At 41.2% G+C, this 15,496-nt stretch overlaps 1 protein-coding gene across 1 annotated transcript in view; it reads left to right on the top strand.

Moving 5' to 3' along the window:
• Positions 1-11,150, top strand: part of PPP1R1C (protein phosphatase 1 regulatory inhibitor subunit 1C) — a gene marked incomplete at both ends in the record, with an annotated part of 48,464 nt that extends 37,314 nt beyond the window's left edge. Inside the window, one exon of the mRNA XM_080346802.1 lies at positions 11,062-11,150. Within this exon, the coding sequence (XP_080202928.1) occupies positions 11,062-11,150 (89 nt within the window). The remainder of the gene's footprint in view (positions 1-11,061) is intronic.
• Positions 11,151-15,496: the final 4,346 nt, after the last annotated feature.

Genomic DNA, 15,496 nt, shown 5'->3' with positions numbered 1-15,496 from the left:
TTTTCATCTGCACCCTGAAAATCTCAGGCTGCACAAGAGTATTCGGCAAGAGATTTAAACCTGCCATTAACAAATATTACGCTGTATCTGCCCCAGACCACAATAAGATATAATAGCCACAAAAATAATAACAAAAATAGAAACTATGGATCCACAATATAAACTGAACAGAGCGCTCAGGGTCCCATGCCAGGCCTGGAGGGGAACAGAAGCAGCTGTGGAACAGCAAACACTGCTCAGTCCTTACACACAGGACTCATCCACCCCATCAGGCACTCAGGCTTCTGCTTCTCAGTATTACAGCCTCTCCTCCTCTGTCAAGGATTCTGTCCCCTCAGGATGTGGCAGTAAGTTTTTTTTGTCATCTGTTTAGGATTCATGACCTCAGAAAAATCCTCATGTCAGCCAAAATATTAAGAAGCAAAGCCACAGTTCAGTTGTCCAGGAAAAAGAGAGCAGCTGGATAATGCTGCCCATTAATGTTGAAGTTAGATAAGAATGACTGAAGAAAACTGAAATACAGCTGTTCAGAAATGGCTTGTGAAGTTGTGCAGATGAAAATATTTCGTAAAGCATTTTCAGTAAGGTTTTAAATACAAAAAACTTTATTTCCTTCGTGTTTTGAACTTGTATAAAAATTTAATTCATTTTCCTATGGCTTGTCTAGATTTTTATGTTTAACATAGTAGGCAAAAGGAAATGTTTTGGTACTGCTAATATTAAATGCTTTAGTGAAATGTTTTTTCTTCTTTTTTCCCCTCAAAGGAAATGGTGAAATTTCAGGTTTTTTACTAATCACAAGCAAACAAAAATTGTAAGGCTCCAAGCAAGTGGGAATATTCAGCTATTGAAGTTTGCCACTGTCATTTTTATAAATGGTCTGCCTGAATCCATCTTGCTTAAACCAAGTTAGGCATGGAGTTACCCTGGGCTTGTTTTAGGCTGCCAAGTGAAGAATCGAGCCCTGGAAGTCCCCATATGCTGAGCATATAAGGAATGACAGGCAAGTGTGTTCAATATTAAAGTACCCAAAGATAGGTGGGCATCTGTGCTTAGCTACAAACCCAGGCTGCTCTGGGACATCCCGCAGGGATGGTTCTTAAGTTGCCACAGTAGCAAGTGGAAAACAAGGGAAATAAAGACCTAGGAAGCAGAGGTAAAGCAAGGATGGCTTTGTCCATGTTGCCTTTTTACACAGTTTATCATTGTCATAATAAGGAGGATAATCACATATTTTTGCACTTAAAACCAAAAAGAAACCTCCCTGATGTTTAACAATTAATTCTGCATTGAGGAAAAATGTTTGCCAGGCAGCACTGCAAAACTAGTGAGACTGTGGTGGCACAGGCCTTGTGTAACTAAGGATGAGCATTTCCAATTACATACTCTAGCTAAAGAGGCCATAATTAAAACCTTGGTGAAATCTGAGTCCAGATTCTGTCTGCATATGACCTGTGATTGGACCTAAATTTAACTGCTGGCCCTCGTATCACGATCCAATCACAGCTGTCAAATACCTGGTACATCCAATCTAGATGGGGTCTTACATGTTTCATACCTCCTCAAATCTGCCATTCTGTCAATATTGCAGAAATACTTATGCCCCCTTATTAGAAATTATAAAAGCTTGAATAACTGTGCTTGAAGTAAGAGAAGTGGCCAGGGGAGCGGACTGGAGGTTTCCCATTAGGAACTGGTGAAGGAAAAAAAAAAAAAAAAGATAAAATATTCTTGGTTGCCACTATTGACAGGAACAGATTAGAGGAAATTAAATTGGTATGAGACTCAATTAATTTCCTTTCTCACATATCAGTCACCATTTAATATATTAACATATTGGTGGCAGAACTTTTTCCAAAATGAATAGTACCTGTGAACAAAGCACTTGCTCCTAGAAACAAGAGGAGGATCACTTTTGTATATGCTTATTCATCTTAAGGCTAGGAAAGAACCATTTTATATAATTGAATCTCTGGCATAAAGCACACCCTTCAACCTAATTCTATGCTCGATCCATAATTTATGTTGAATGATGGCAAATATTTTAGAATACAGAAGTCATGACTTCTTATGAAAGTTAAGATTTATCTAATTGTCCTTAGCCTTTCCCTTCCCTTACTTACAGCAGGTAGGATGATAACGCTTTATTCTGTACATAGCAGACTATCTAACTAACATTTGTCTTGTCCCTACTCCTAAACAGACTTCCATGCTGCACTTGAAATATTGAGTGTAGTTTCACATTGTCCTGAGTATCAGTTTTCCCAGGTGATTTTCTAGCTGCAAAACCTATTTCCTGCTTTTTCCCTCACCGTTTAAGTTAGTCAGCCTGAGAAATGTAAGATGTTTTAATTTAAAGAAGCCATGCTTAGAAAATGCTAGTCATAAAGTTTTAAGGCCAGTGAGTTATAATACATATTTTCTTGGCAGTAGCAGAGCTTCTGTTATTATAGAGCAGCTAATTCAGGTTTGGAAATGTGGTCCTATATTTGAAGGAATACCTGTAATCCTTTGTCATAAGGGAACAATTCTGCCAGTCCTGTGATTTTGATCTACTGTCGGACAGCCTGGCAGCAAATGGTGCTGGTGTGAAAAGTGAGGGTTTAGCAATTCCAGCAAATAAACATATTGCCCAGCAAAACTTGGCATCCAGACAGCTGCTTTCTGAGGCGTGATTCTGAGGATCTGTCAGAACACAGCACTCTTGAAGATGTGCCTGTGTTGGTTGAATTCACACACACTTATCAACAGCTCTGAGCCCATCTCTCAACTATGAAAAACTAGGATGAAAAAATATCAGCTGAAAAGCTTAGATCCTCTCCTGGTTGCACCTGCAGCTGCCCAGGGAGCCGAGCAGGAGGAGAGCCCTGCAGTGCTGCCCACCAGCATCACCAAATTGGAAGCCATCTCCACAGGTTTTTCTGCTCAAGCTGTTGATGTATCTGAGATTGTTACAGGCTGAAACACCCACTTAGCTGACTGCAGGGGCTTCTGCTGTGCATTTGACCTCTGAAGACTCGCTGACTTCTCTGACGTCTGAGAGCTGGAGAGGGAAGGAAAGAACCAGCCAGATGAGATGTTTACATACTAGCACAAGTTGCCTGGGGTGACAAAAGCTTCTCTGTCTACTCCTTTGGCTACTGTGAGTGGGAGATGTGGTTCCTTCAGTCACAGCAAAGCTGACCACTGTCTCTGGTTGCATGTTCTGGCAGCCCGTGGAGAGCAACAACAACCTCTCTGTGCTGGAGCAGCTACTCTGCACTGTGCTTATGGAGCCATGGCTGCTTCAGGCAACTTCTGAGAGGTAAAAAGGGGTGGAAGCGCTGTGTGAGAGAACAAAATGGAAAGCAGCCAGACATTTGCAACATGAATTTTGCTGCTTTCATACAGTGTCCATTGTGATAGTTTAACACTGAGCCTTTTAACTGTGGGGAAAATAGCATGAGTCTTAAAATTTGCCATTTAAAAGCTTTACCATGTGGATTGCATATTGTATGGCTGGAGCTAAGAGTTAGTAACAACCAGCAGACACTTGAGAAATCAGTCAGTCCTTGTTGCTTGGTATCCAAATGATCATTCACAAACATTTATGAGGCCATGGTGACCTGCTGGGTAGGCTAATGATCTGATCTGCTCCAGATCACACATGTGACCTTTATAAACCCGTCATATTTGCCAGTGCTTCAGATCATTTGGTTTGATTCAGTCGTCAGCACTTGTGAAAGGGATGCATATTGGAGAACAACAAAAAAAGAGTAGATTAAACTGCATGACTGAATAACATCTTGGTCTCATAGTCATAACAGACACATGAAAGTTTTTTTCTCCTCCTCAGTCTGATCTTAGGTGTAAAATAATGTATCACACATGGTTATCTTGCTGATTAACATCTTGCTAAAATGTCAGTGTATTTTTAAACTGACACACTGGTGTTTCAGATTCTTTTTACTCTAAATGCTGAAGGCCCACCATGTGTGCTGGCCTTTGAAGACTCCATCAGCTGTAAGGGACAGAGTGACACCCTGATTTTGCTTTTCCTTGCGTAATCTGAACAGGAGTTTGATACTACTTAGTGCGCTGGTTTTCTGTGTCACTTTGTTTACCTCACACTTCAAACTTTAAAGCCACATAGAACATTAATTTTTAGCATTTTACATATATTAATTGTAAATAAACAGTAGCTCTTTGAAGTTATTTCTTTTTTATAGATGACAATGAAGATAAACTACAAAAGCTGACCCTTCTTTCTTTGAAAACAGTAAGGGAAAGTTTCATTAATTTCTGAAGGACCAAGCTGTGTGTAAAGACAGATGACCTGGTTGTGTTCGGACTCATTGACCGCAGGAGTAAGGCCAGACCTTTGCATGGCAAGGGATTAGTACTGCTGTGCCATGAAACCTTGGTTATCAAAAGCTTACAGGCACAAGTACAGTTTAGAGTCCTTTGAGACAGTTCTACAGAGCAGCATCTTTCAGTCTTTCTCAAAAAAATAACACCTTTTAGGAGACTTCCAAACACTGCAGCAAACAGACTGTTCACAGTTGCCCACATTCACAAAGCAAAATTTTCCACTTCCATTTACTTTTGTCTTCCCTCCCTCACGTTTTTCTTTTTGCTAACTCACATGCATGGGAATTGTCAGGATCTGTGTGTTTTATCACTGTCACTTCACAGATTACTTTTTGATGTTCTTTGGACCGCTGGTGGCTCAGGGGCCACCCAAGAGAGTGGCTGCCTTGGTACACACCGGGGCTGCCACCCTCAGCCAGGCTGGGCTGCTGCTCTTGTGCTGGCTCTGCTTTGCAGCAGGGCCAGTAGCCTCCAGCCACAGGTGATTCATGAACATGAGCAACAGCAGATGAAATAATTGCTGCCAGTCTGGCAGAATGAAGTTGTTCTTGCAGGTGGGAATGAAGCAGCACAAGGAAAGGTATGTAAAACACATTTTCTGTTTGCACACAAATACTAGTCATGGTCTGGCTTTCGGTTCACACTCAGTAATCCCCCACTGATCACTGTATGCCACAGTTCTTGCCATGCTATATTGATGTTACCATCACACCGAGAAGCCTTCACCAGGGATCAGCACTGTCCTCTGTTAAAACTTGTTCTAACATTTAACAGAGACTGGTTGTTTCACCAGGAAACTCCCAGCTGGGGGGTAGCGATCTAGCCCAGGAATGGAGACAGTGTCAGGGAAGGATGAAACTGGCTCTCAGCACAACCTCACGTTGTGTCTCAAATTCCATAACTGAGAGTTTTGAGGAGGATTTGGAAGTAGCTGTGGAGGCTGATAGGTGTATCTCTCCAGCACTCAGCACAATGTGGGAGAAAGGATGAAAATGCTAATTTAAAAGCCCAGCAAACTGAGCTGTATCTGTTCCCAAGTTGAGATGAGGGTGGGTGGCACTCGTTATATGCAAAGAAACTTAATTTTCCTTGAAAGCATAAATAGTGACCATTAATCTGAAAATTCTTGGAGGGACTCAGTAGAAGGAAATCAAGAGGTTGTCATTTTTGATGAGCTGGATGGTAGAAGGAGAAGAAGAGTTTGGCAGCAGCTGGGTAGACAAGTGGGTTAAGGGTGGGGTTAATGTTTTTTAAGGGGTTACTAACAAAAGCGTATGGACTGAACTCTGACTTGCATGCAAGGAGAGCTTATCTAAACCAATTAATTAAGTAAAAATGGATTAAAGGTTTCAAGAACTGATTGTACAGACGAGGGAGATAGATAGCAGGTCATTTATGCAAAGAGTAAATGAGAAAGCTCAAAATAGACATTTGGGAAATTATAGCATTTTCCTTACTGGTTCACTGTCCTGCTTTTACATGGAGTATATACCCTTCTGTATTTCAGCTGTTTAAAACAAAAACTCACATAGTAGGAATTCATTTTTTTCTGGCCAAACAACTGAATTTTTTATCAAGAATGTCAAAGTGGAGGTAGGGGAAGAAACTCTTGCAGCAGCCCCTGACGCACTCTGCTAGTTTCTACTCAAACTAAGCTTGAGCTTTCCTAACATCATCTGCACATTGTGGGCACGTGTTTTTTTTCTCTATTCCTCATTTTTACCTTATCTTGACTTTCTTTCACTGTATGCATCACCTTTTGGCATTGGAACTCAGTCACTGAGCCCCTGCTTAGCCAATCTTCTGATACAGCAGCTTGTTCTGTGTCAGTGTGGGCCACTCCTGTGCTTGGTGGGGGCTGCTCCTGAAGACCTGCCAGCTCTTCTGGGCTCCGTCACCTTCACAGCTGCTTCACACTGCAACCACCTTAGCCAAAAACCTGTGCTTCATGACATTACCCTTGGCATTTTTTTTCTGTTGTTGTTTATTTTGGTTGGTTGGTTGTGGGGTTTTCGTTTGTTTGTTTGGGTGGGTTTGGGTTTTTTGTTGTTGTTTGTTTTGTTTTTCATAAAAATCAAAAATATATTTCAGTTGGGGAGAAAAAAAAGAGAAAGGTGTTTCAGAGAAGTCAAAACATATTTGACTGGTAAATTCTAAACAAAATGTTCCAATAAAAAGTGCTGTTTCCTGTTTAGTGAATACACGATTTTTGTTTCGATATTCTCTTTTTTGCTGAAGGAACTAGAACATATTTCATTTAGGATTGGCATAAAGTAGACATTTTTATTTGGCTCTTATCCTCTTTGGCCAGGTTTGTTTGCTTGATAATTTCAAGAAGACTTTAGTTCTGAAACTCTGAAAAACAGGCTGCTTTGTCTATGGCTTAGCTTTGCCTTCCACTGTTTTTTGAAAATCTGGAAACATGTTTTTGATAGAGAGGCTCAGCTCCAAGTCATAAAACTAAATAACCTTCAAACTTCAGGGAATTCAAATTGCCAACCAGACTTCAGTCCTGAGTTTGGTAAATGTTGACACCAGTCATTGGGCAGTGAAGCCGGGTGTAGGAAGAACTCTTAAGTAGGATGGGGAGCTGCATTAATTACTCAATCTTTTTTTTTTCCAGGACATATTTAGTTCAGGAACACTTGGTTATTTCATACCTTGTGACACTGCTTAGCCTTCTAATCTGGTGCTTTGGTCAGATGGAGAGAAGGAAAAAGACAGCTGTTGATTAAACAGCATAGATGTTATTATGTGTCAGAAAAAATGCCAGGAAGTTGTCCCATTTGCACTCATAATTTATAAGTAATCTAGAAATATGCTTTGAGGCAGTGACTTCATCTAAAAAGAATTGCCAGTTCAAAGTGTATTAGTGCATGGCTGCTGAATATGGCTTGGCATTAAGGGTTTCTTCATCAGCATTAATTGGATTAAATTACCTGCAGTGAAATATGAGCCCTTGGAGGAAAAACAATTCTTGTCCTGCTGGCTTTAGAAACAGAAAAGGAGGGGGGAGCGGGAAGGGAAAAAGAAACCGGGAGGCAGTGATCAGACAGGCTTTGTTTTCAGGCAGACCATGAGTGGGTTTGGCCACGCTGTGGGTATGAAATCGCTGCCAGGCGGTGGTGAGAAGGGGCAGCCCTTGGGTCGGGAGGGGTTTTTGCTGTCAGACCTCCGGGCAAAGAGCAAAGCCCCAGCCAGCCCCTGGGGCTGTGGGACCGCAGCCAGGTTGGGAGCTGGGGGTCAGCTGGGATCCTGTGACCCCCCCGCACCCGGGGACAGCAGGGCAGGGCACCATGCTGGGGACAGGGCTGCAAGGAGAACCGAACTGCGTCAGGAGGGTGCAGGCACCATGCTTCAGGAGGGCGAGAGTGCCCCCAAATTCAGAGTTACCGATTGCCTGGAACAGGGGACATCGATAAGATAAGGTGACTCCTGGATCAGCATTTGCAGTCCCCCCTATTCACAAGTGATATTATGAAGCTTCTGCAGTTTAACACGGAATTAGTAACTTTATGTTTCTAACGTAGATCTACCGAATGCACAAAAAATATCTTCTAAAATATCCCCATATATCCCACCAAATATCTTGGCTTTTTTGTTTTTTTTTTCCTATGAGTAAAAGCTTAGAGTCTGTATTTGTTGCTCATCTTTACTAGCATTTTTCATTAATTGATAAAAACAAAGCCAAAACAGCAGCTTTCTGGTGCTTCTTGATTACTATTTGAGAAACCTGGGGGCATGAATTTTGTTACCCGTGTATGAAGATTGAAAAGGTGAGAAGGGAATATCCTTTCTAATAAATTAATGTTACCATAGTAGCAGTTGTTAAATCAAGTTGGGGTGACCTGAGCAGTAAATTTTCACCAGAATGTGATCTTTCAGCAAATAGTTTAGATATTTCTAAACAAATATACTGAGTATTAATAGATTCAACTTAGGAAAAAATATCTCTGTGGACTGAGCTGCAGCTCACTACCTGCTTATCATTTGCCTCATACTGACAAAGGGCAGAGCACACAGTTTGAACAACACTGCTGGAGTGACACTCGAGAGCCACAGCAAAGGCTCTTGAGTTGTTTTGGCTCAGCGGGAGCTGTGGACAAATATGCTGGTGTGCTCCTGGGCATGCCTGGCTACAGCACCTTCTTACCACCCTCAGCAGCCACTGCTGACTACTGCAGTGTTATGTGGCTAGATAGACTTTTAATCTAAGTGTACAGTTGCTAGCATTTAACTAAGTATTTTTATTACCCCAGACTTTTCTTTCCACTGTGAAAGCCTGATGCATTGTACACAAGATGTATCTTTCCAGGAAAGGCATCAACCTTTTCTGTCACGCATGTTCATATGTTACTGACAAGAAATTCATTACTTGTACATTGATTCACAGTAGTTATTTCTTCACATAGTTGAGCACTTATTTCGCAATGCCACACATATGGTCCATTAATTCTGACAGCCTGATGCTGTCAGAACATCTTGAGACTTATGAATAACGATAGCGAGTCTTGTGCACTTATTGGTCAGTGCAGGAAACCCTGTGAGTCTTTAGTTCAAATGACACTGTGGTATTAAATAGCTGGCAAAAAAGAAGACAGGCTGTAGAACGGAGGTTATGAAAAATCATTAAATAAGACTGATAGTTGCCTGCTACATGAAAATCAATGGGTAATGCTAATTGATGTCATTTCTCTCAATTTCCTGCAATTTTTACATTGAATGTTGCAATTAAGCTACATAGTGAAAAGTCTTCACTTCTACCAAAAATTAAGCTTCATCATGCTGTGTATCACACACTTGCTTTTCTGTCCATAATTTTTCCTTTTTAATCTTTGAAAAAAACTCCCTAAAAAAATGATGCATTCTGGCTTCTCCTAGCAAGCCCTGTGTGAAGCACTGAACTGTAGCTGTTAGATGGGTACTGTGAATGTGCAAGAAATAGCTCTGTAAGTCCAAAAGTCAACAACGAGACACAACTTTGCTCTACAAACATAATATAATTTTTAATTGAATGTCCTTTAACCTATATTTAAAGTGTTTATCTTACTAAAGGGTGTTGCTACAGAGGCCAGCTTGGTGGTAGCTGAGCACCCTCAGTGTTTCTTCATGCATCACAGTTACTTAATTGGAAATGGTTTTATTATTGCAGGGCACACTTTTAAGTAATGTGGCTTGGGAGCATTAAACTATTTGCTCATTTCACATCTGAAAAACAGTTTCCCAGGGAATGAAGTACAGTCGGGGGGGTGTGGGGGGAACAAACCAAAAAAAAACAACAGTGATGGGCTCCTGCTGAAAGTGGAGCTGGCTGCGCTCCTCTTGTACAACCCATTGTAAGATCCTCTTTTTCAGCTATTTGTAACTTCGTTGAATTGGCATAATTTATATTGAAATTCTGTTCAAGTGATGTATTTGGAAGAAACTATCCCATATATTAGAGTGATGTGGACACAAACAGTGAAGTGTAAGAATCTCCAGGTTAAGTGATGACATGACTCTCAGACATACAACAGCAATTCCTCTTACTCACAGTTGGAGGTAATCTGGACCTTGCCCTGTATGCCTTAAGGGTGCACCCCTTTTTGAAAATTATACCTCTACCAGTGCTATGACAGCGGGGTATCTGATTGTCCAGCTGTGGTTATCATCTAAAGCAGGGTGCAATTTCTCCTCAACAAACAGTGGAACTGAAGCACGCAAGAAGTTTGGGGTTTTTTTTAATGACAATTAGAAATGGTGTGTAGAACTATGTATGATCTGTCATGAAACTACAAATGTTCCGTGTTATGGCAGTAATGACACCAGAAAACCTACTTTAGGCTTCTGTTTTGTTGAAATCATGCATTTTTGACTAACAGTTATGTTCCCACTACAAGTGTTTTTTCAAAAACCAGGAGACCCAGAAATGAAACTTGTGCATTTGCTGTTTAGATTTGCTGATTTCTTTGCTCAGTCATCTTTTTAACTTGCTTTTGCTTTCTTTTTTTGCTTGAATTCTTCTATGACAGCAAGGCGGAGCTGAAAAGGTGGGACTAGGCACATTCGTCAAGGCCTGCTTGCTTGTCTTGAACATGGGGCAAGGAAAATAACTTTGAAATTTGATTAATTTTGTAGAGCTTATTTCACTTGCTGGCTGAAACCAGCCATCAGCATGAACTTCACAGCTTTCCCCAAAACCTAAATTTCCATATATCCCATGATAGTTATTTACTGTTTTCATCCAGCCCCAGGTGGTATTTGGAGGTCAACAGAATACATTCTCCATGTGAGAAAATGTGCAAGTTTTTCATCTCTTCAGCTAGGTCTCAGAAAATGCTCAAGCTGAAATTCTGGTAGGATAATTCCCATGTCTACTGTCTGAGCCTTCAAAACTCTTAACTTGCTTGAGGTCGGCAATACTAATCTGATCAAGTATTACTAAGGAAAAGAGAGAAGCAGATACTGTTCTGTTCTACAAGGTATCTATCTTTCAGCAGTTTTTTTCAACAAAACATGATATATTTCCTAAGAGTTTATGTTCAAGGAAGAGAATGTTTCTGTTGGAAATACACCATGGTATTGTTTGAACTAAGACGTTTGTGAAAATGAGATTTAGAATAGGCATTTAAAAACTTGCCACTAGTTTGGTTTTTTGTTTATTTCTTCGTTCAGGAAAAAAATGTCTGATATGAGCTAACACAACTTTAACCATGACTTCTATATTTTCAGGGATTAAGCACCTGAAGAGTCAGAGTGATTCAGCGTTTCCAGAGGAAGAAGAGGGAGTTAGTGAAAGGGAAGAGGAATGGGGCCATTAAAGAGCATGGAGCTGCTTCGAGACCCATCACAGAGACAACTGACCTGGGTGGCCGTGCGTGCATCAGATCATTCACCACTGCTTGTGTCCCCGCGCCGCAGCACTCGCTGTGCCACCGGCACTGGGGCTCCCCGGCAGCACCCTTGGCTGGGTTTTACAGCCACCTGCAAATGTGTTCTGTGATCCTTTTACCCAAAGATAAATCAGTTATTTTAAAGTCATTTTTCTTTCATTTTTTATGACTTAGAAATATAATTTGCAAATGTGTTAGCAACCTGATGTCAGTACTGCCAGAGCTTAACTACTGCGTGTGAGCTGTTCTCTAAGACCTGTTGTAAATAAAACTGATTTAAAAGCTACAAAATAAATATGTTCATTTAGACAAAATTGTATATTGTACAGTGGGTTTGTCTAGCATGCAGAGAGATGTTAACATAAAATAATCCTTTCAGTTCAGGGCAGCTTCTACCAGTGTTGTTAGAGTTACTTACATTAATGTAGATAGAAACAAAGCAAGCAGAGAAGGATGCAAAGACATTCTTCCCTCTATTCCCTGGATATGCAATGTGTAAAGTACTTGTCTTGCTTTTGGTCTGAGGCTGCCTAATTGCATCAGGCAAAAACAACTTCTCTTTATGCAAGAACATTGCTGTCTGCAGGCATTAAAGTTTGCATTTGAGAATCAGAGGAGACACGGGAGTGTGCAAGACCCATGAGCAACGTCCCACATACCAGCTGAGGAGTGGGAAATGCTGATATTCACCTTCATCACCCACAGCACACACAGGGTACAGCCTTCTGTGAGAAAGAGGGACAGACCACCCCACATTTGTCACAGTTTCAACCAGTAAGTGGCAGTAGATCAAGCTGCAGTGATTTAGCTTGTATCCAAGCCCTCGGGTTTTTGATTCAAGTTTGGCATCCTTCATACCAACATTTTCATTTGTTAGCCCACACAAACTCTATGGCATAAAATGAGATAATAAGGAGAAAGAAAACCTTGTTTCTTCAAAGTCACACTTGACAGATCGTTTGCTTTTTTTTTTTTATCAAAGGGCAATTTTTCAACCAGTTCATTGTCAGATACAAAGTTTTACCCTCCATTTAGCGTTCCACTCCTTTAAGTCTCTTAAAAGGCAGAGCAAGGGATTAAAAAAAAAAAAGAGAGAGAGATGAAGGGTATGAAAACACAGAGCCTTTTGTCTATGCCTTGCATGGTGTTTTTATTCAATCCAAGCTCTTCCATGAAGACTGCTGAGAACAGGATCTATCAACAAGTGTTTCTCTATTCTTGGGAGCTGTCTTTTTGCCCCTCCCTGCCCACCCCCCATCTGTACCTTTGGATCTGTCCTTTTTTTGTTGCATTTTCTGTAGAAACATTGCAAACAGGATCTGTGACTCGGGCTCAGCGTGGGTGTGCAAGGACTAAAAGAAGGACTCTTCAGTTGTACAGAAGCAACTACCGGACTTACATGACTGAAGGCTTTTTATGCCACAAACAACAAAAATAAAGAAGTGACCCTGCAAAAAAACATTGGAAGAGACCAAGGTTAATCCTGGAATGGCATCAAGAAGAGCTGGGCTCTGGTCCCCACTTTGCCACAGCTTTGCTTTCACACAGCACCAGGCCCTTCAGAGTCACTCGTTGCCACAGTATTCCCAGTTGGAAAATGGTGATCAGTGTTTAACCTTGCACTATCTGTGTTGCTAGCTAATAAAGCACTTTTGATATTAATGACTTTTTGCTAGTAATTAGTACCCATAGGTTTCAGATGAGACTTACAGGCAAATTTTTTTAAAATGTGAGTTATAATACTTGATACCAAGATACTGTATCAAACACTTAGGAATTTCAACATTTCAAAGGCAACACAAAACACCTGAAAAAAGCTTGGAGAATTCATCACTGAAATCTCTATTTCATGATGGCTGTTAGGTTGAAGATGATTACACTTTATACATCAAAACAAAACAAGAAAAAAAAAATTTGAAATGGATCTGTTTCCAGGATTGTTACGGCAGCAATGAGAAGACAACAATTCTGTTTTACAGCCACGATCTGGAAGAAACATCAAGGTCTCATAAGAGCCTCAGATAGTCACTCCAGCATTTATATGCATCTCTAAATCCAGGTCTTATCATCTCCCCATCTCTAAATATTCCAGCTGTGTTTTATCATTTTAAAAGCCTATTTTTTTCTCTCTTCCTTGACCCAAGGTTATGCAAGCAGCATGTCTGAGCACAGCAATAGATTCCTCTTTTCTGGCAAAGGGACAGGACTTGCTGCAAGAGATTGTGTTATGGATCCACCCAGACACCATTTGCTTGTGGGACCTCATCTGAAGTACAAAGTCATGATGCACATTTTTTATCCATCAGCCTTTTTAAGCTCAAAAAAATAAGCAAAGACTGTTTCTCTGATCTTCCACTTGTGGGGCATACACTCAGTGGAGCTAGAAGGAAAAAATCAGTATAACAATAGAACTACACCCCCACCCCCCACCCCCCCCCAAAAAAAAAGAAAAAAAAAAAGAAGCTGCTTGTCATGAAGTAGAGCTGAAACACTGCAGTGGCTTGTCAGTGAACCCCATGATAGAAATATCAGGGTATGGGAAGGTCAAAAGAGTAGCTTAGGAGAGGCAGTCTGCTTACTAAACCAGGTCTTTTCTGGCCTTCAACATTTAAAAACAGCAGCCTCTCATATGCTTTGGCATGTAAGTGAAAGCTCTGGTTGTCTCACAGCATGGTGAGCCCCACAGAGGGACACTTGAACCTTGTAGATCTCCTTGTGGGAGTCAGTGGTCAACCATTGTTGCCCAACATGTTTATGTCACCAAAAGCATAGATTAAAACAAACAAAATTATCCATAAATGTTGCCTTTTGGTTTAGTGTGAACAAACCAATAAGGGATTGAGAAAGTAGGCAAAAAGTTACTGAACACCGAGTGTCTCAAAGAAAAAGCCAATCTAAAATCACCTTAAAGGAAAACTGCAAAGACTTGTTCCCTGCTTGAGCTGTCTCCTCTCACAATACCTGCTCCTGCTGCAGAGTCTTACAGGTTTGGTGGGAGCAGGATTTTTAGAGATGAGTTGTTTTGGTCCATTTTCCACAAACAGGCTGATGGAAAAAGAAAATGGAAACAAACTACTCCGGCAAGTAACAAACACAGTTTTTTCACAATGAGCGACTCAGATTTGTGTCTTTTTCCCCTTCCCCCTCCTTGCTTTAAATCTCCTGCCTTTCTAAGCCGTGGCACATTTGCTGTTGCTCTTGCTTTCAAGGTATTGCAGGAAATGTTATTTGCAGAGTTGAAAGGAAGCTGTCTCCTCGGACTGATCTGTCTTTTCCCAGTATCCCTTAACTCATTAATGTACAGGGGTTTGAAGGCGTTTTGTTATTGCACTTTACAGCCTTGTTTCTTTTTCTCGTGCTGTACTTGTTATTCCATGACAGGTTCTTCCCTTCAGAGAGATTTATTGAGACATTGTGCTAATAAGTTATTCGGAAAAATTCCATGGTTTGACTTACAGGATGGTATATGTTGTTAATTCTCCAGGTGCAAAACCAGATAATACTTAAATAAAGAGCCAAGATTTAAAAGTCCTGTCTAGACCATAACTTCCACTGAAGTCAGAGGAATTTTGCTCAAGAATGGCCACAGGTTTTGGTCAACAGCATATTTTCCTTTCAGGAAATGTGACATGTAGTGCACAGGAAAGGTTCTCTTATCCTGCTATCAATTTAATTACTAAATTTCTTGCCTTTTTTTTTTTTTTAAGATTACCATAAATGCTGCTAAGGTCTTCAAAGACTATCCCGCTGTCTTCTTATAACCTTATTGTTCTCCCCAGTAAATGTCAATTGAAAAAATCACCATTACTTCTTGCACCACTAGTTCTGTTGAATCAAAACTGTTGCATCCAACACTATTGTGTCACCTCTGCGGTGGGGCTGCAGGCAAAGGTTCTGCTGCCTGTGCTTCGGGGTCCAGGCCAGTCAGTAAGGGACTTCCAGTCCGCCTGCACCTCCGGTAACATACCGAGGGCCAGGCCGGTGGTGGCTTTTGCTCTTTAAAAACTGTCTCATTGTATTCCACAAGGCAAACTGTTGCTGGCTGTCCAAGCTCTGCCCAGGCTGGGCTGGACAGACTGCCACGCTGCGAGTGCTGCGGCCAGACCCTAAGCGGGGCAACTGCAAGGCTGCGGGGCCGCTGCTGGACAAGCCTGGCAGCTGGCACCATACAACAAAATAGCTCCATGCAGGGTGCCCCTCCCATTGTCTTTCTCATACAGATTGAGACACAAGGGGGTTTTATGATGGGTCTTACTCTTGCAGCACGTAATATA

The sequence above is a fragment of the Nesoenas mayeri genome (assembly GCF_963082525.1).
Source record: "Nesoenas mayeri genome assembly, chromosome: 6".
Taxonomy (NCBI): Eukaryota; Metazoa; Chordata; class Aves; order Columbiformes; family Columbidae; genus Nesoenas; species Nesoenas mayeri.
The sequence above is the reverse complement of the archived record's forward strand: the minus strand, read 5'-3'. Positions and strand labels throughout refer to the sequence as shown.